A 17758-nucleotide genomic window follows, 5' to 3' on the forward strand; every position below is an offset into this window, starting at 1 on the left:
CTTAAGACAGTTGGACTAAAAATAATAATAAGTTACAGATTAAAAACATACGCAGATTTTAAAAATATTCCTGGGCCGGCGTAAAGGTGTTTGCTCAGGGCTAGAGCCGCGAAGCCGCCAACCCACGACCCGCGGCCGACGGGAATTTGCATAAGAGGGAGGAGACATTTACCCTTTACCCCCGCCCCTTGGCGGTTCCAGACACTTTACCAAGATGGCGGTAACCGGAAGTACGTCACGGGAGGGGGCGGGGGACCTGCGCGCGCAGGCCACAAACCGACTTTCGGGGCGCCGGCGACCGAATGCTTCCTTTGCCAAGATGGCGCCGGGAGGTAGTGGCGGCGGCGGCACGCGTTGCTCGAAAAGCGAGGCCGATTCCGGCTTCCTGGGACTGCGGCCCACTTCGGTGGACCCGGCGCTGAGGCGGCGGCGGCGAGGCCCAAGAAATAAGAAACGAGGCTGGCGGCGGCTCGCACAGGAGCCGCTGGGGCTCGAAGTTGACCAGTTCCTGGAGGACGTGCGGCTGCAGGAGCGCACGAGCGGGTGCGTGGGGCGGGACTTCCGGGAGCCGGGCCTCGGTCCGAGTGGCCGGGTGCGAGGCCGAGCGTGCTTGGGGGGACTTCCGGGGGGCTGCGCGGGTGTGTTTCGGCCACCACTGGACTCTGGGGTGAGGTCTGGGGACTTGGGTCACTCGATACAGAATACCCAATGTTAAATTAGAATTCAGGGAAGTAAGTAATAATTGTAGTGTAAGTATGCCCCGTGCACCCACCTTAGCGTAGCGCTGAGAGTTAAATATTACGATGTTTTAAGCATTATGATTTGTTAAGTACTAAATTCTGTGATTTGAAGGGAGAAGCTTTAGCGTGGAGGGAATCCCATGGCGGGAAGAAGGTGCTTGAATGAGCATAGTACTAGAGGAGAGCCTGGCCCCTGAGAGGTTAAACCTCCCTCCCCAGCAGCTTGCACCCTCCCCAACGTCTCTGGCTGACATTCTGCATTCCTGTCTCCCAGTGGCTTGGTATCAGAGGCCCCAGATGAGAAACTCTTCTTCGTGGACACCGGCTCCAAGAAAAAAGGTGAGGAAGAGCTTTCGGTGGTGCCTGCTTGGTCCTTATTTAGTCCATCTCAGTCTCCGAGACAGTGTTTATTATTGACATGGCTTGGATGGCAGACATACGCTAGGAAAGGTCTTTACTATAAATAAGAGGGCTTGGAATGAAAGACTTAACAAGTCAGATTTTCTTTTTGAGGTTTCCGGGCTCTCAGTCTTCAATCTGGCAATTCCCAAGTCTCCATCTGGCACACAGAAGCCAGCGGGGGGGTCTTGCCTCTGAATAGATTACATGTAAATTAGCAGGCCTCTTCTTAACTTGGCAGAAAAGCTGTAAGGGATGAGACCTATTTTGGTAAGATGTGCTTGAATAAGAATAAGAGGATCTGGTTTAACGAGTAGGTAATAGGTAAGTAGATAAGAAGCTCGTCTTAATCTGCTTGCTTTTATTTGCCAAAAAGCCGGGGTGGGGGGGGGTGCTGCTGAAACAGAGTACAGGAGAGGGGAGTTAGGGATGGCTTGAGCGAATGATAGGCTTTCCATCAGTAGGTAGAAAAACAGACCAAAAATAGACCATCGCTTTAATGAGGGGATAGAAAACAAGCTAAGGGTCTGCCTTAATGAGCAAATGGCAAGGGGCTTTAACAGCAGGATGCCCTTAGGGAGCATGTGTGGGTTCACTCCAGGGGTCTGGAACGTGAGAGGGCCTGTTTCAGTGAGCGGGAAAGGGACCTGCTTCGAGGTGCAGGAGACTTTGGGCAAGTGAGTGAGAGATGATTATTGAAGAGGTCACCTTTCACAGGAGTGAGCCGATCTGGCGTGCAACAGCAAGGGGAAGGCGGGACCTGCCCTAGTGAACGGGTAGGGTAGTCACAAAGGCCTGCTTTGGCCAGTATGAAGTCTCTTTGGGAACAGAGGAGAGGCAGTCTATAGGTTCTGCTTTCGGCTTAAAAAGGAAAGATACAGGCAGTGTTCGTAGCCTTTTGGTCTGGCTGTGGCTTACGGGCTCGGTTCTGGTGGGACAGCAGCTCCAGTGGCACGTAACTGACCGACTCGTGGCTCTCAGTTTCAGGTCCTGGGGACACAGAAGAAAAGAAAAAGAAAGATAATAGTGATTGTGGGCTTTCCCAGGTGATCACGGTGCCTCATGCTGTTGTCGTCATTACCTTTCCAGACAACCCCGTGCGTTAGGCATTAAGGTTTTCATTTTGGAAGGACAGAGGAGTAAAGTCTTCTGTGATGTAGCCTAGGAATTGAAAGGACGTGGGTTCTGTCCTTAGTGTATTTGGTCCTGGAGTTTGCTTTTTGCTATCAAGTGAAAGAAGGTGGAAAACTGTTGTGCTGAGAATCAGCCATTTTGGATCGGTCCTGAGTCCAGCTCCCTGGGCCTCAGTGTCACTTGGTCGCCTTCTTGCTCGTTAGCATTCCTGGTTTTCCTGCCTTGTCCGGGAGTCCTTAGAGGGCAGGGCTGTGGGTCTGACGCTGTCTTTGTTCCCAGCACAGGGCTGCCTCCAGGTGGCCCAGGAAATGGGTGTGTTGGGGGGCAGGGCAGAGCTTGGACACCTTGGGCACCTCTTTCCCCAGGTGGAAGCCTGGGGCCAGCCTGGGGCCTCCGTGTGTGCACCAGGATGCGGGTCTGATGGCTGCTGTGGAGCTGAAATGCAGGGGGTGGGGAAGTTGGTCTTGGGAAGCAAGGAGGCCAGAGCCCTTGATTGCGCGCCTTTCTCCCAACCCCAGAGCCAAACAAGAGGAGGATCAAAAGCCAGAAAAGGTCACTTCTTCTCAAGAAACCCCTTCGTGTTGACCTCATCCTAGAGAACACGTCCAAGGTCCCTGCCCCCAAAGAGTGAGTGTCCCCCCACCCCCAGACCCATCTTCCCTGCTGGACTCTGGCATCGTGCCCTTCTGTGCAGCAGTGCCACTCACTTCTGGCCCTAAGGGAGTTCCTAGGGAGGGAGGGGGTCACGTAAGCGTCGCTTGGAGGAGAGCGATGGGGTCAGATTGGGGCTTTGGGGGGTAGATGGGAGGAAATGAGGTGGGGGCCGGGGTGTTGTGGCTGAAGCAGGCAAGTACGGGGCCTCGGCCCAGCCGGGAGCTCTGGGGATGGAGAGGAGGGATGGGTGGGAGCCATCAGGAGGTCCATCAGGCTGGCTGAGTGACAGCTCTGAAGGAGGGGAGGTTGGATGGGTGATGGGGTGGACAGAGGGCGGCTCCTGAGATGGGGATATGGGAGGAACGGCTGTGGGGGCGAACCTGAGGTCGGTTTTGAAGTGATGTGTGAGGTTCCTGGGAGATCCGCAGGGTGAGGGCTGCCGAGGCCACCGTGTTGTTGGCTCTCGGGTCAGGAGATGGGCTCTGAAGCTGGGTAGGAGGCATTAAGGTTTTCATTTTGGAAGCACAGAGGAGTAAAGTCAGGCAGGAGGAGCTGCTGAGTGGTGGGGGTGCAGAGCCCGACTGGGAGGAGCTGGGCCCTTTCTCAGGCCTCTGCTTCACTCCACCTGTGCTGCTTCTCCTCCACCCAGCATCCTTGCCCACCAGGTCCCCAATGCCAGGAAACTCAAACGGAAGGAGCAGCTATGGGAGAAGCTGGCCAAGCAGGGCGAGCTGCCCCGGGAGGTGCGCAGAGCCCAGGCCCGGCTCCTCAACCCTCCCGCGACCAAAGCCAAGCCTGGGCCCCAAGACACCACCAAGAGGCCTTTTTATGATCTCTGGGCCAAAGACAGTGAGTGCCCCTGTTGTTACTTGTGGGTGGGGACAAGGCTGCCATGCACGGTTGTGCAGGTTGTGCGCTGCACAAGAGCACAGTGTCTAAGGGAGGTGCTCTGCGGGTGTTGATTCGATGATCCTCACCGGAATTCAGCGTCTTGGAGGGGCTCCCCTTTCCCAAGTGCATTTTCCTGAGGGCCGCCCCCTGCCCCTTAGCCTTGGCTTCCTTCTGCTTTCTGGACCTGTCCATATGCTCTTTTGCCTGGCATTCAAAACCCGTTGGGGTCTGAGAGTGAGTCCTTCCCTTATCTGTGTTTTGGTGGTGTCTTTTTGCAGGGGAGGGATGGGAGGGAGCCCTTCAGGCCACACTGGCAGGCCCCCGGCAGCCACCCTTCACTGCCTCCACAGACCCTCTGGAGCGACCCCTGGCCGGCCAGGACACCTTTTTCCTGGAGCAGACCAAGAAGAAGGGGGTGAAGGTGAGACTGTGGCAGCAGGGCGCCCTTGGCGATGGGTCGTAGCAGGGCTGGGGTGGTGGGAGCTACACTGGGGCCCTGGAGCCTTGGTCTCAGCCTGCGGCCAGGACCACGCATGCAGGAGCTGGGCCTCGAGCTGGTGCTTCCGGAGGAGAGAGCCGGGTGGTGGCAGTCAGCGGGAGGTGCTTCAGGGGGCGAGCAAAGCCTCACTGGGAAGAGGCCTGGACGGACAGGTCCGCCCAGGGCACTGCTGGGCCTGGACCTGGACGGGAGGGAAGGGCCCCCAGGCGGGGACCTCGAGGGCGCAGGGGCAGGGCTGAATAGGAGGCCCGGAGGACGCTGGCCTGGTGGGAGGGAGCGCCAATCAGGGTGTGGAGTGTTCCCTTGAGTGGTTTTGCACAGGAGAGTGATGGGGTCCGGGTGGCAGTTCTGTGGAGGCGGGATCGTGGGGGCTGGGGGGGACCCAAGATGGCGCCCTTGGGCAGAAGCGGTGGGACTGGCGGGCAGTCAGGTGTGGGGAGCAGGGGGGGGCAGGGGGCTTCCAGGGTTACCCCCAGACTTCTGCTGAGGACTGAGGGCCTTTGCTGGGGCGGAGGCCAGTTGGGAAGCCACCACCGCCCCGCCGCCCCCCCCTCCCCCCCAGCCCCTGCCTCAGTCTTGTTGAGGTGCAGGTCCTGATCGGATTCAGATTCATTCCTTGTGGAGCTGGGTTTCTGCATTTGTCACCAGCTCCCGGCAGGGTCCGGGGCCACAGTAGGAGTCTTTGCCAGTCCTCTGTCCGCTGTCCCCTGCTCTGAATGACAGAGAACACCCCCACCCTCTCCCAAGCCTGCCGCAGGTGTCAGGGTGACAGACTGGGGACTAAAATCAAGGTGCCGTGTACCCCTGTTTTCTCCAGCGTTGCCCGCCACAGGGTCACGGGGACTTTTCTCAGGAAAGGCAGGCAGGGCCTCTCCCTGCAGGGAGCTTGCTTCTCCTGGGGATGTGGCTCCCGTGGGTAGCACAGCAGCTGGGTAGTAGGTGTCCATTGATCTAGATGCCAGACCCACAGGCACCTCCCAGTTTGAAGGCTGTGGGCCAAGCCGAGGCCTCTGCTACCTACCAAGCCTGGAGTCCCAGCACCCGAGCTTGTGAGGTCTTGAGTCGTGGGGCTGCCAGGCTTCATGCTTCCTTGTCCTCCAGCGGCCGCCACATCTGCACACCAAGCCCTCCCAGGTCCCTGCCGTGGAGGTGACACCGGCTGGAGCCTCCTACAACCCATCCTTTGAGGACCACCAGGTACACGGTCTCTCCTCAGTTGGGGCCTGGCTGCTTGGTTGGCTTGGCCTCACCAGGCACCTCCTCTGTATCCACCCTCTGCTGGGGAGTCAGCAGCAACTAAGGCAGCCCCCCGCTTGTCCTCCTGGGGCTCATGGTCCAGTGGGGGAGACAGACCTCTTCCCAGACAGTGATGACCCAGAGGCCTGGGATGAAGGAACCCGGAGGAGTCGCCAAACCCAGCCTTGGGGGTCAGGGAGGGCTTCCTGGAGGAAGGGAGTAACAGTTTAGACCAGAGGTGTGAGGAGGAGCTTGCTGTGGGAAGAGGGGAATGGGTGTTTCAGGCTTGTGCAAGGAACAGTGTGTACGAAGGCCCAGGGGTGTATGAGACCACGCCACCTTTCGGGGAGTCCACGGGACTTAGATGCAAAAGGCTTCAAAGAAATATTAGCAGTCTGAGCGGGTGAGATTTCTCTCAGGCCTGGGCTAGGTCAGCAGTGGGACGCCTGGCTGTGAGAGTCACTGTGTATTTTGGCGGTGGATGTCATGAACGGAGGAGACAGACCCTTTGCCCCTGGGGAGCATAGGTCCCCAGAGAGAGATTGAGATCGTTGAGACGCAGGATGCTCGAGCGAGTGCTGTTCAGCCTCATTCGTGGTAAGAGGGCCTCTTAGCCCACCAGGAGCGGAGTGAGCAGTTTTCTGCTCCTGATAAAAGGTGTCCGCAGAAACAGACCCCATGACCTCAAATGGGAGCAGGATGAGGCTGGTCACAGGCAGAGGAGGCCACGAACCGTAGTCCGTTCCCCCGTGGACTGATATGGCTGCTAGGGGACAACGTGGAAAGATCAGTCCGAGTCTTTTGTTCTTCACAGAACTGTATTACAGAGATAGAATTCCCACGCCTGAGGGTTCGCCCGCTTACTGCACACAGTTTAATGGTTTTTAGCGTATCCGCAGAGTTGTGTGGCCCTCGCCAGTATGTTAGAATGTTTTCATCCCCCCAGAAAGAAATGTGGCACCCATCGGCCATCACCACCCCCCACGCCCCATCTTCCCTAGGCAGCCCCCACTGTCGTTCCTGTCTTTACGGATTTGTCTGTTCTGTGTCTCGCGTGAACAAAACTGTACTGTGTGCAGAGATCAGGGATCAGGCGGTCCTCTAAGAGAAATGACAGAGCAGACAGGAGGTTCGGGAGTAGAGGGCACCCCCTGGCTGCGCAGGGAGTGGAGAGGGGCCTCGGGTGCAGGGGTGGGGCCAGGTCTGTAAGTCCCAGGAGAGGCCTGGGGGGCCTGGGGCCTCACACCCGACCACCTTCCCCTCCTAGACCTTGCTGCTGGCGGCCCACGAAGTGGAGCTGCAGCGGCAGAAGGAGGCGGAGAAGCTGGAGCGGCAGCTGGCCCTGTCCCCCTCGGAGCAGCCTGCCACCCAGGTGAGCTCACACCTGCCCGCCCCTCCCCGCCCGGCGCCCGCCGCCCCGACTCACCGCTTCCTGCCTCCCGCCCCAGGAGTCTGCCTTCCAGGAGCTGTGCCAGGGGCTGCTGGAGGAGTCAGACGGGGAGGGGGAGCCGGGCGAGGGCCCGGACAAGGGCCCCGAGGCGGAGGCCGGAGGGGAGCAGGCCGCAGGCGCCGAGGCGTCCTCCGCACCCGGCCGCCTGGCCGCCGTGGAGAAGAAGACGGAGCAGCAGCGGCGGCGGGAGAAGGCGGCCCGGAAGATGGTGAGCACCGCAGGCTGCTGCCTGCCCTTGCTGCTCTGGCAGCGCTTGGGCTCAGGATGCAGCAGGGAGTGTTCTAGACCCAGTGTCCGTGCCCTGGTCCTTACATTTGGAGAGTGGGATTTGCGGGCCGCCAGTGGATAAGGACGCTGGTTTCAGGAAACTGCTGTGAAGAAGTCGGGGGGGGGGGGGGTGCTGGAGGGGCCTCGCTCTGCCCGGCCCCTGACTCCGCCCGGCCCTGCCGCAGCGGGTGCAGCAGGCCGAGGTGCGGGCCGCGCGGCTCCGGCACCAGGAGCTCTTCAGGCTACGCGGGATCAAGGCCCAGGTGGCGCGGCGGCTGGCGGAGCTGGCGCGGCGGCGGGAGCAGCGGCGGGCGCAGCGGCTGGCGGAGGCGGACAGGCCCCGGAGGCTGGGGCGGCTCAAGTGAGGCCCGGGGGGAGGGGGGGCCGGTGGGGGGAGGGGTTCCCTGCAGGGTCTCCTCCTGGAAGATCATCTCTTTTCCACAGAGCACCATGTTCTGGAAGGCTTCCTGCCCGGGTGGGGCCTTTGAACTCTGCCCTGGGCAAGGCCGACCCCCTGAACACCCCATGCCCGTGTTCTCTAGGTACCAGGCCCCCGACATCGATGTGCAGCTCAGCTCAGAGTTGTCTGACTCTCTCAGGACCCTAAAGGTACTTGCCTGTCTGGGGTGTTGTGCTGTAGGGGAGACTTCCGGGCCCAGTGATGATACCCATCCTTGCTCCCCGTGCCCCCAGGGGCCGTGGGCGACATCATGGCTGCCCCAGGTTGGGCCGGTTGGGCTGATGCCTGGGGGCTGAGGGCTCGGGGTCCTCGGGGGTGAGGGGTCCGCTGGTATGATGATTTGAGCCTGTGACCTGCAGACGCTTTCCTCCCAGCTATGTCCCGAAGCCGGTGTCCTGGCCCTGCGGTGCTGGACAGGTCTCCTTACAGCTCTGCGTGGGCCCTGTCCCACCCCCGCTCAGAACCTGCCGTGGCTCCCAGTGGCCCCGGGCTCCTCGCGGCGGCCGTGGGCCCTGTGCCTGCCTTGGGGCTCCAACCATCTCTTATTTCATTAGCGGGCCAGCCGTGCGCCCTGTTGGTCTGATCCCCCGGCCTTTGCTGCTCCCCTCCCTGCATGCTCTCTCTGCTTCTTCAGCAGCCTCCATCCTCTTGATTCTGCAAACCTAGCCCAGGCGGCCCAGGGGTCCATACACATCACCCCACCAGCTCAGGCAGGGCCAGCCTGGGCCCCGAGGAGAGGTCAGAGCCCCCCCCCCAATCTGAGGCCTCCCTCTCTGTGTCCCGCAGCCTGAAGGCAACATTCTCCGCGACCGTTTCAAGAGCTTCCAGAAGAGAAACATGATCGAGCCTCGGGAGAGAGCCAAGTGAGGGTCCCCGGGGCTGTGTGGGGAGCGAGGGCTCTGGGAAACTTCACGCCTGTGCTCGGTGGGCTTGCCGGCCCCTGACCGCTCCCTTGCCTCGTACAGGTTTAAGCGCAAGTACAAAGTGAAGCTCGTGGAGAAGCGGGCGTTCCGTGAGATCCAGTGAGTGGCAGTCCCCTTCCCCGCCAGGCGCGCTGGGCTCCTGGCTGTGACAGAAACCCCTCCAAGCTGCGTGAGAAGGAGGAGCCCTTGTCCTTCCTTCCTTCCCGGTGGGATCCCCTGGCCAGACGCGGGAGGGGCAGCCTGCTGGATGCCCTTGAACCCAGAGTCAGGGCGGGGGAGGGTCCCCAAAGGGAAATGGAAGGGCCCGAGCCAGAGTTGGGGGTGTCGAGGGGGTGAGGCTGTGGGGCCCTTCTTCCCCTCACGCACCCTCAGTCCCCTCTCCTCTGCCCCCCAGGTTATAGCCGCCGTGGGATGCCGGAGCCCCCACCCCACAGTAAAACCCCGCCGACTGACACCCCGTGTGACTTGTCTCTCTTCTGGGGGCAGCTTCCCTCTCTCTCTGTGTCTCTCTCTAGCACCAGAACATTCGTCTCCACTAAAGCCCGGTGTGGCAAGATCTTAGGGAAAGTAGGCAGAGGAGATGGGGCTTGCAGGCCGGTGGGGGGCCGGGGGGAGGAGGGGTGGAGACCCCAGCTGGGTGTCCGACGGGACGCCGCCCACCGCTCTCTGCCCGGGTGACTGAGAGGCAGGCCTTGCGTATGACCCTGTCGCATGGGCGTTGCTGACGTTGGCCGAGCACCCTACTGTACTTTTAAGCAGATGGACTCCCTCCCAAGAGGGGGCCGTAAAGGTGAGGGGGCCGTAAAGGTGAGGGACCCGAAGCGCATCAGAAGGAACTAATCCCTCCTCCCCATACCGCTTTAAAAAGGATTTTTTAAAAAAAAACCTTTTTTCTACAAGTAACAGAGGACTGTATTCTCATTGTAAATCGCTGATTGACATAAAGATAACAAAGCACCGTAATTACTGCCCTGAGCCTTTGTTTTCCAGTCAAACCCATTCCCTTCTCTGCAAAAGTAACTGTCACTGCAGTTCAATGTGAATGATTCCGGTATGTTCCATGTGTGATTATATTAAATTATACACAAAAGTACATACGAAAATAGAATAGTTTTAATTTTTCTATGTCTTGGCTACAGTCCTACCGCATGTAGTTCTATAGGTTGCTTTTTAGTGTGTCTTCTAGAGAAGTTTCTGTGCCTGTACAGGGTGCTTCTCTTAGTTTTTAGAGCTGCATACCCTGAGTTTCAGTGAATGAGTGTGCCGCGCCGTGATTGGCCCCCGTTGCTCCATCTCATGCCGGGGCAGGAACATCGTACGTGGGCCTTTCCACATGTATCTGTAGGACAGGGACCTGGAAGTGAATCTCTGGGCTGTAAGGGAAAATATATGTAAAGGGTCATTTGATAGGTTCAGTCAAATCCTCCTCCATGTAGGATGTGCTGGTTTTTACCCTCCAGCGACATCAGAGCCTGCTTGTTTGCTCCTAGCTTGCCTACTGTATGATCTCACAGCCTTCGTTTTACTCTGGTGGTCAGTGGGGCTGAGTAGATGTGTGCATAATCACCGGCACGTCCGTGCTGCTCCAAACCTCTGCACCATTTTCCTCCTAGACTGTCATTTTGGTGACTTGGAGTAGCTCTTCATCGGTTAACGGCTCTTGAAGTCTGTCCTGCACGTTCCAGACGTTTCTCCCAGGCTGTTGCCTTTTTACTTTGTGCCCGGTGTCCTCTGTCAGACGGAAGAAGACCGTGTTTGTCGTGTTGTTAGCCTTGCCTTCTTTTTTATCGTGGCCTTTGGAAAGGTTTCTCCAGGACACGATGTTTATAAAAATAGAGCAAGCAGTTTATAAAAGAAGTGGATGAAGGGAGAGACTAATGTCAGGGCCCCCCCCCGCACCCCACTTCCTCCCATAGCCCATGAAATATCAGGGCTTTAAGGAACTGTTCCTGCTCCTGCCGCCCCCCCCCCCATAAAAATAAAAAGAAGTGTTGTGCAGACAGGAGAATGGCTCTTTGTGCGTGTGGGTGAGGAGGGGCTGGGGTATGGTCAGCTGAGGTGAGAATGAGAGCCGTGCTGTGCAGAAGGAGCCTGAAGCCTCAGCCTCTGACCCCAAAATCCCAGAAACCGATTCTGGGGACGAAACTCAACGCCGGGAGCCGGCCATCAGCGCATGCGTCAAATACGAGGGTGCCTGGGGTGGGCTGCTCACAGCTATTCCAGGGTCGCCCCGCAGCCTGGACATGAGGCGGAGCCCTGCGGAAGCCCGCGCCGTGTCCTCGACTAAGGAAATGCGTCTGTCCCCCTGCGTGCGGAACACGGGTCTGGGGCAAAGGCACATCGGGGCGGTTTTCTGCACATAAATTACACTTTACATCCAAAGAGGAAAAAAAATGCGGGGCGCCTGGGTGGCTCAGTTGGTTAAGCGACTGCCTTCGGCTCAGGTCATGATCCTGGAGTCCCGGGATCGAGTCCCATATCGGGCTCCCTGCTCAGCGGGGAGTCTGCTTCTCCCTCTGACCCTCTTCCCTCTTGTGCTGTCTCTCATTCTCTCTCTCTCAAATAAATAAATAAAATCTTAAAAAAAAAAAAAAGCGACTGCCTTCGGCTCAGGTCATGATCCAGGAGTCCTGGGCTCGAGTCCCGCGTCGGGCTCCCGGCTCAGCGGGGAGCCTGCTTCTCCCTCTGGCCCTCTCCCCTCTCATGCTGTTTCTCTCTCAAATAAATAAATAAATGAATAAATAAAATCTTTAAAAAAAAAATGCTGAATTCCTGAGCTCCAAACGATTTGCAAGCTGAGGGCTGCGCTGATGTCTGCAACTTCCTTTGAAATGCATAGAACAATAGGGTGGGTTAAGTGGACAGAGGCCTGGATGCCTCATAAAACAAATACAGTGACATGTGAATGGTAGAACGGGGGGGGGGGGGGTGCTGAGCGTGATGCTGCTGGAGCTCAAGTGTCAGGGCCATTGATTTGCACGGGTTCCTTCCAAGGCCCTGCACCTCCTTTTCAGTCTGCAACATTTTCCCTGAAGGGGGTCCCCCAAATGGTAAAAGCTCCAGGTACCACAAAATCTGGATCTGCCTCTGACCATCGACACTAAAAAATGGAAGAACCATCAAGAGCTTGGATGTGGGAGCCGGCTTCCTGGCTTCAAAGGGGGCTGTGTGACACTAGCCGTGTGACCTTGGTGAAGGTGACTCAACCTCTCTGTACCTCAGAGTCCCCATCTGCAAAATGGACATAATGATACCTCATGGTGCCTTATGACAAGGATTGAGTCTGCCCCGGGAAAGTTCTTAGCACAGAGTAAGCGCTCCGTGAGTGTTTGCTCTTGTAACAATGTTAGGGAAAAAAAAAAAAATTAAGTGGAAACTTGCAGTCCATGCCAAACACTCCTCACAAATGCTCTTACCTTTTGCCCAACTAATTGCACTCTTGGGAACTTACCCTAAGGAACGGCCGGAAGTTTGGGGAGAGGCATCATGCAGGGCGTGGGGGCGGGGGGGGGGGGGATCAGATCAGAATGGAAGGAAGCCGGTCATGGCCCCGGGCAGGCCCGGCCAGTAACCGAGGGGACAGGCGCGCGGGTAGTAACCGGGCCGTGTTCATGTGCAGATGCTTTGTGATCAGAAGCAAACAGGACCCGCCGCCGTCCGTGCGGCGCTCATCAAACACACCGGCGCCGAGTCTCGCGGGTGCGGGGAATTCCGGGGGATTCTTTTTCCTTCTTACTATTTCCAGCTTCTCCGAATTTTCCATAATGGAGAAAGCCTTTTTAAAAACGGGAATTCAGAAGCGGACGGAGACCCCTCGATGCATACAAAGGTGTCCGCTGTCGCGCTACTTGAAATTAAGAACAGAGACCGAAGCTCCAAAGACGCAAGAGCAGGACGCGGGTATTTACAAGTGGGGCGTCTCCACTTGGGCCATTTCACCGCCATTTGTAAAGAGTCCGCTTTCGGACGAATGTGTAGTGAGCTGGGGAAACCCTTAGGATCTGTCTCGGAGAACTGTTCAACCGGCCAAGGGCGCCACATGACCTTGACCAGTGCGTACAAGTCTGGAAACGCATGCGCAGAGAAAGGCGCTGGCGGCTGCGCCCGGGAAGGCGGATCGCTGTAGATTCTTGCTCCTTCCATCGCGTTTCTGCACCTTCTCCGTTTCCGCCCGCGTTGCTCACGGCAGGGGGACCCCGGGTGGGCCCGGCTGACCCCCCTCACCTCTGGCGGCGGAGGCTGGAGACGGCGCCCCCGCAGCCGGACTCTGGCCGCGGAGCAGGTTCCGGCAGGCGGACCCCTCCAGAGACGGGGGGGGGGGGGGGTGCTGCAGCAGACACCCCAGGGTCACGGCCGGGGCCGGGCGTTCTTGCACTCAGCGGTCCCGGCGGCGGCCTCCGAGGGTTCTGTGCTGTCGTCCTGCGGGTCGCTCCCGAGGGCCGGGCCCGGAGCCCGCCGCTCCAGCCTCCCGGGCTGTCGTCAGCCCCCCATCCCCGTATTAACCCCCTTCCTGGTGAAAACCCCTGCCGTGGCTTCTATTTAGGCTCTGATCCCTGCCCCCACACAACCATGCATTGCTCTCAGACTCAGGAAAATCGTTTTTAAAATACTAAGAGCTTTCTAGGGTCTGAGTGAGCGTAAACCACTTTGAAAAGTTGACATTTTTTTGCTGTGTTCATTTGCCAGCCGTCGAGATGGTGGCCCAGAGCGTGCAAGAGGTTTACCCGAGGCCACACAGACTTGAGAGTCCTGGATCCAACCAGGTTTTTCTCCATTCCCCTTGGAGAGCCCAGCCTTCCAAGAATGAGGCGGGAGCACAAACAGACAAGACAGCTGAGGGTGACTCCACACCTCTGTGCCTCACCTTTTCTACATGTTCGCAGGGTCTGGGGGTGGGGTGGAAGTAATGTTGAGTGATGATCGAAAGTCCCGTGACCCAAACTCTCAACGACACTCACAGGAGCCCCCCTCCCCCCGGGCCAGAAACCGGGCAACATGGATTCCTCCCTTTCCTTTAATAGCAATAATGCCATTTAAAAAATTAATACTTGTTTCATCTGTACAAAGTTGTCTCTGTTCCAAGTCCTTGTGTCTGGATATTGTGACCCCCTTTTTTACAACTGAGGAATCTAAAGCACAGGGAAGGGGAATGATTTGCCCAGACTTGCTCAGATTCGAGATTCCAACCCAAGTCCTGTCCAGTCCCTTTGAAACGCTTCGGTTTGTCCCCAGCCCCATTCAGCCACCTAAGAACTAAGCCAAAATACTGAGTCCTCTCCTGGTAGCTGACATCTGAGCAGAGACAGGAATAAAATGGGGGGGGGGCAGCCATGTGGGTATCACAGGGAAACTTTCCAGGTGGCCAGAACAGCCAGTTCTGGGGCAAAGGCCCTGGGGTTGGGAACTGCAGGAAGGGCAAGGGAGACCCGGCTGCCCACAACCAAGTGAACCAAGGAGAGAGTGTGGAAGGTGGGGCCCCTGATGCACCCCGGGACCACATCATGCCAGGCCGTGGGGACCGTGTGAGGAGAGAGTCCCTCCGACTGTGGGTGGGGAACAGATTGTAGGGGGCCAGAGATGAAGCAGGGAACCCAGTGAGAAAGCCACCACTGTAGTCCAGGCGGGAGATGCTGCTGGACCCGTGTGGAATCGGTGGAAGTTTCCAGACTCTTGATGGGTTTTGAAGGTGGAATGCAGATTGGGTGAGAGGGTGGTGTTGGTGCAAAGGCCAGAGGGAGATCAAGGATAACACCAAGGATATTCCAGGCAGAACATTTGGATGGATGGGGATGCCCTGCACTGAGATGGGGCACGGATGGTTTGGGGAACGCACATTCCAGAAAGTAAAGCTCTGACACCTCCCTGGCTGATGGAGGAGACAGAATGAATGAGAACAGAATGAATGAATGGAGGAGAGGGAGATAAAAGACCAGAGTTGGAGTCTGGGACACCTGGAGGGACACTGGGTTGGGGGCGAGGGGGTGCAGAGAAATTGGACTTTGGCCTCGTTAAGCTTGAGCCTCCTATCTGGCTTGTAAACAGAGAGGAGGCAGAGGTGGCTGGACTCGGGTTGGAGCGCAGGGGGCCGTTCAGTCTGTGGGTACGGGTGGGCTTTGAAGCAGTGGCAGTGGGTTCTAGGAGTTGAGAGTAGATGAACCAGGGAGGAGAGAGGGAAGGGAGAGGGGGGGTTGAGGGAGGGAAAGAGGAGAGGAAATTGGGGGGGGAGGGGTCCAGCAAAGGAGACTCGGCCAAGCGGCCAGGTCAGAGGATCGCCTGCCACAACCCCCACCCCGCGAGGCTGGAAGTACCCCCAGGAGGGAGGGAGGGGGGCCGGCCGGGCGTCCGGGGCGGATAGCTGAGAACTGCCCCAGGGATCCAGGGCAGGGGGGACGCCGCTGGTGACCGTGCTGGGAGCTGTCTAGTGGCGCCGCCCGTGGTCCTGCGGGAACGTTAAACGTCCTCCTCTCTCTGAGTGACTGGCAGGGACCGTCCAAATGCAGCGTCTCCCAAGTTCAAGGGGAAGTGAGTGGAGATGCGGGGGAGACAGTGGCCGCCCAGAGCCCGGGCCCAGGACCAGCCGCTGGGGGAGGTTCCCACGCGACCCTAACTCCCCCTTCACCCTACTCAGGACCCCTCAAGGGGCCACACTGCAACAAGCGGGATAAAAGCTAGACGCGGGTGGGAGGAAGCCGCTGCTTCCTGAATAGGGAGGAACGATTCCAGAAGTCCCTGTAGGTCCGCCCAGAGGGGCTTCTGGGGGTCTGCGGGTCAGCGAGCTGAGCTTGCAGGCTCGAAGGTCCCGGTCAGTCGATGAGACTTGATTAATATGTCCGCGCTGGTTACAAACACCCACTTGGGCCTGGACCAGGTGGAGAGAGGGAGTGGGGGGGAGCAGGGGTCCCAGACTTGGAGGGGGCAGCAGGAGGGGTTAAAGGGGGAGGACCAGCGGGAAGATAGGGCAGCCGCGGATCCAGGTCACCCTGGGGGTGAGGCCAGAAGCTCTACAGTTGCTCTACAGGTCCTTGTCACTTTGCTGTGGGCAAGGGGTGTCAAGCCTCACGCCTGACTATCCCACCCTGGAACCCCTGCCCTGTGTCTTACCCCACTGCCAGGCTGAGACCTTACCCAGAACCCCTAGGGGCCGGCGGGCGTCAGTTCACCCTGTTCATCCAACAATGGATCTATCTCTCCATTTATTGATCCGTCCACCCGTCCACTTACCCACCCATTGGTGTATCATCCGTGTGCATCCGCTGATCCGTGCATCCACCTATAAAGAGCGTGGGCTCTTGGATTCCATTTACCTGAAGCTCCAGAACAGGCCAGACTGATGTGTGGTGATCCTTGGGGGGAAACTGACGAGGACATTGCATGAGAGAACTGCTTGGAAAATGGAACTGATCTATATCTTGATCCGAGAGCTGGCTCAGTGGTGTCACGTGTATGAAAAATTCACCAGGCTGTCCACTGAAGATGGGCGCACTTGCATCTGGTTGGCTAAGTAGGTAGAGCATGCGACGCTTGATCTCGGGGTCGTGAGTTCGAGCCCCACCTTGGGCGAGAACTTACTTAAAAAGATAAAAAAAAAGGGCGCCTGGGTGGCTCAGTTGGTTGGGCGACTGCCTTCGGCTCAGGTCATGATCCTGGAGTCCCGGGATCGAGTCCCGCATCGGGCTCCCTGCTCAGCGGGGAGTCTGCTTCTCCCTCTGACCCTCTTCCCTCTCGTGCTCTCTATCTCTCATTCTCTCTCTCTCAAATAAATAAATAAAATCTTAAAAAAAAAAGATTAAAAAAAAGATTTGTGCACTTTACTGTGTGAGAAAAAAGTAAACTTAAAAAAGGTGCACTTCGGGCCTGGGGGGCTCAGTCATTAGGCGTCCACCTTCGGCTCAGGTCATGATCCCAGGGTCCTGGGATCGAGCCCCGCATCAGGTTCTCTGCTCCGCGGGAAGCCTGCTTCTCCCTCTCCCTCTCCCCCTGCTTGTGTTCCCTCTCTCGCTGTGTCTCTCTCTGTCAAATAAATAAATAAAATCTTAAAAAAAAAAAAAAAGGATGGTCAGGGAAGGTCTCACTAAGGGGGTGACATTTGAGTAAATACCTATGTCACCAGCAGCACTGGGTGCCTGTAGGCTCCCGCACGGACAGGCACACATAGTCCTTGGTGTGGCCCACACCTAAATACTTGCTGTCGCTCCTTCAGGCACCCTACTGGCCAGAAGAGGCCACACCTGACTCCTTCTGCCTGCACTTGTGTTGGCGGCCCCGCGTGCCCCATGGGAGCGGAAGAGGCCTGAGGGGAACTCCATGCAACTTTGGACTAATCTGCCCCCAGTGGCGGAAGACCCTATAAGCCCTACTTTAAAACCTTATATGCCTTTTCCTTTTAAGGATGCAAATCTGCTTCTTATCAGCCAAGGTCTGCAAGGAAATGAACCCCCCCCCCCCCGCCCCCGCCCGGCTAAACATGCACACACACACCACGATTTGCCTGGATTCTGAGCGCCTGGTACTTGCCTAGAAAGAGAGAAAAATTATCACGGGGGCCGGGGGAGGGGGATTAGGACCCCCCCAGTGCTAACAAACGCCTCAGTTCGCTTTCCTGGTTTACATATAGTTTTTACATAATGTGATTGTTTTGAATGCTTGTGATATTTTAAATGGTGTGTTGTTTTCAAGATGGGTTTTGTGAAAATTCACGATGTTCACAATTGTAGCTGTTGATAGAAGCAACGATAAGCTTACTAAAAGGATTTTTTTTTTTAAAGATTTTATTTATTTGAGAGAGAGAGGATGAGAAAGCAAGAGCAGAGGGAACCTGCAGAGGGAGAAGCGGTTTCCCCCGCCCAGCAGGAGCGCGGTGCAGGGCTCGATCCCCGGACCCTGGGATGATAACCTGAGCCGAAGGCAGACGCTTAACCGACTGAGCCACCCAGGCGCCGCGTTATTTTTTATTGTTTTTAAAGATTGGTTTATTTATGAGAGAGAGAGAGAGGGACCAGGTGCGAGCCAGGGGGAGGGGCAGAGGGAGAGGAAGAGAGAGAATCTCAAGCAGACTCCCCAGTAGGCATAGAGCCTGACGCGGGGCTCCATCTCAGCACCCTGAGA

General features: G+C 57.5%; 1 protein-coding gene and 1 non-coding gene across 3 annotated transcripts; both read left to right on the forward strand.

Annotated features, from left to right (window-relative positions):
- The first annotated feature begins 291 nt into the window (after positions 1-291).
- On the forward strand, positions 292-11247 carry NOP53 (NOP53 ribosome biogenesis factor). 2 transcript variants are annotated; one of them, XM_028087938.2, is made up of 13 exons: positions 292-543; positions 1015-1079; positions 2792-2900; positions 3577-3776; positions 4169-4239; positions 5419-5514; positions 6821-6925; positions 7002-7211; positions 7456-7631; positions 7813-7879; positions 8517-8593; positions 8696-8752; positions 10267-11247. In XM_028087938.2, the coding sequence occupies exons 1-13, from the start codon at positions 320-322 to the stop codon at positions 10280-10282; spliced, it is 1473 nt and encodes a 490-aa protein (XP_027943739.1). In that variant the 5' UTR covers positions 292-319; the 3' UTR covers positions 10283-11247. The 2 variants fall into 2 exon arrangements, with proteins under 2 accessions (XP_027943739.1, XP_027943740.1); XM_028087939.2 differs by lacking the exon at positions 10267-11247 and adding an exon at positions 9048-9746.
- On the forward strand, positions 7923-8031 carry LOC114197223 (small nucleolar RNA SNORD23). The gene has a single exon (XR_003606869.1). It is a non-coding gene; the product is annotated as a small nucleolar RNA SNORD23 (small nucleolar RNA).
- Positions 11248-17758: the final 6511 nt, after the last annotated feature.

This window comes from Eumetopias jubatus, unplaced genomic scaffold, assembly GCF_037043125.1.
Source record: "Eumetopias jubatus isolate StellerSeaLion01/CBP00866 unplaced genomic scaffold, mEumJub1_p1.0 scaffold_10, whole genome shotgun sequence".
NCBI lineage: Eukaryota > Metazoa > Chordata > Mammalia > Carnivora > Otariidae > Eumetopias > Eumetopias jubatus.

Bases quoted from the DNA above. Each gene is read 5' to 3' on its own strand.
- NOP53 (XM_028087938.2), top strand. From the start codon at position 320: ATGGCGCCGGGAGGTAGTGGCGGCGGCGGCACGCGTTGCTCGAAAAGC. The intron at 544-1,014 runs GTGCGTGGGGCG...CCTGTCTCCCAG, and splicing joins CTGCAGGAGCGCACGAGCGG to TGGCTTGGTATCAGAGGCCC. The intron at 5,515-6,820 runs GTACACGGTCTC...TTCCCCTCCTAG, and splicing joins CATCCTTTGAGGACCACCAG to ACCTTGCTGCTGGCGGCCCA.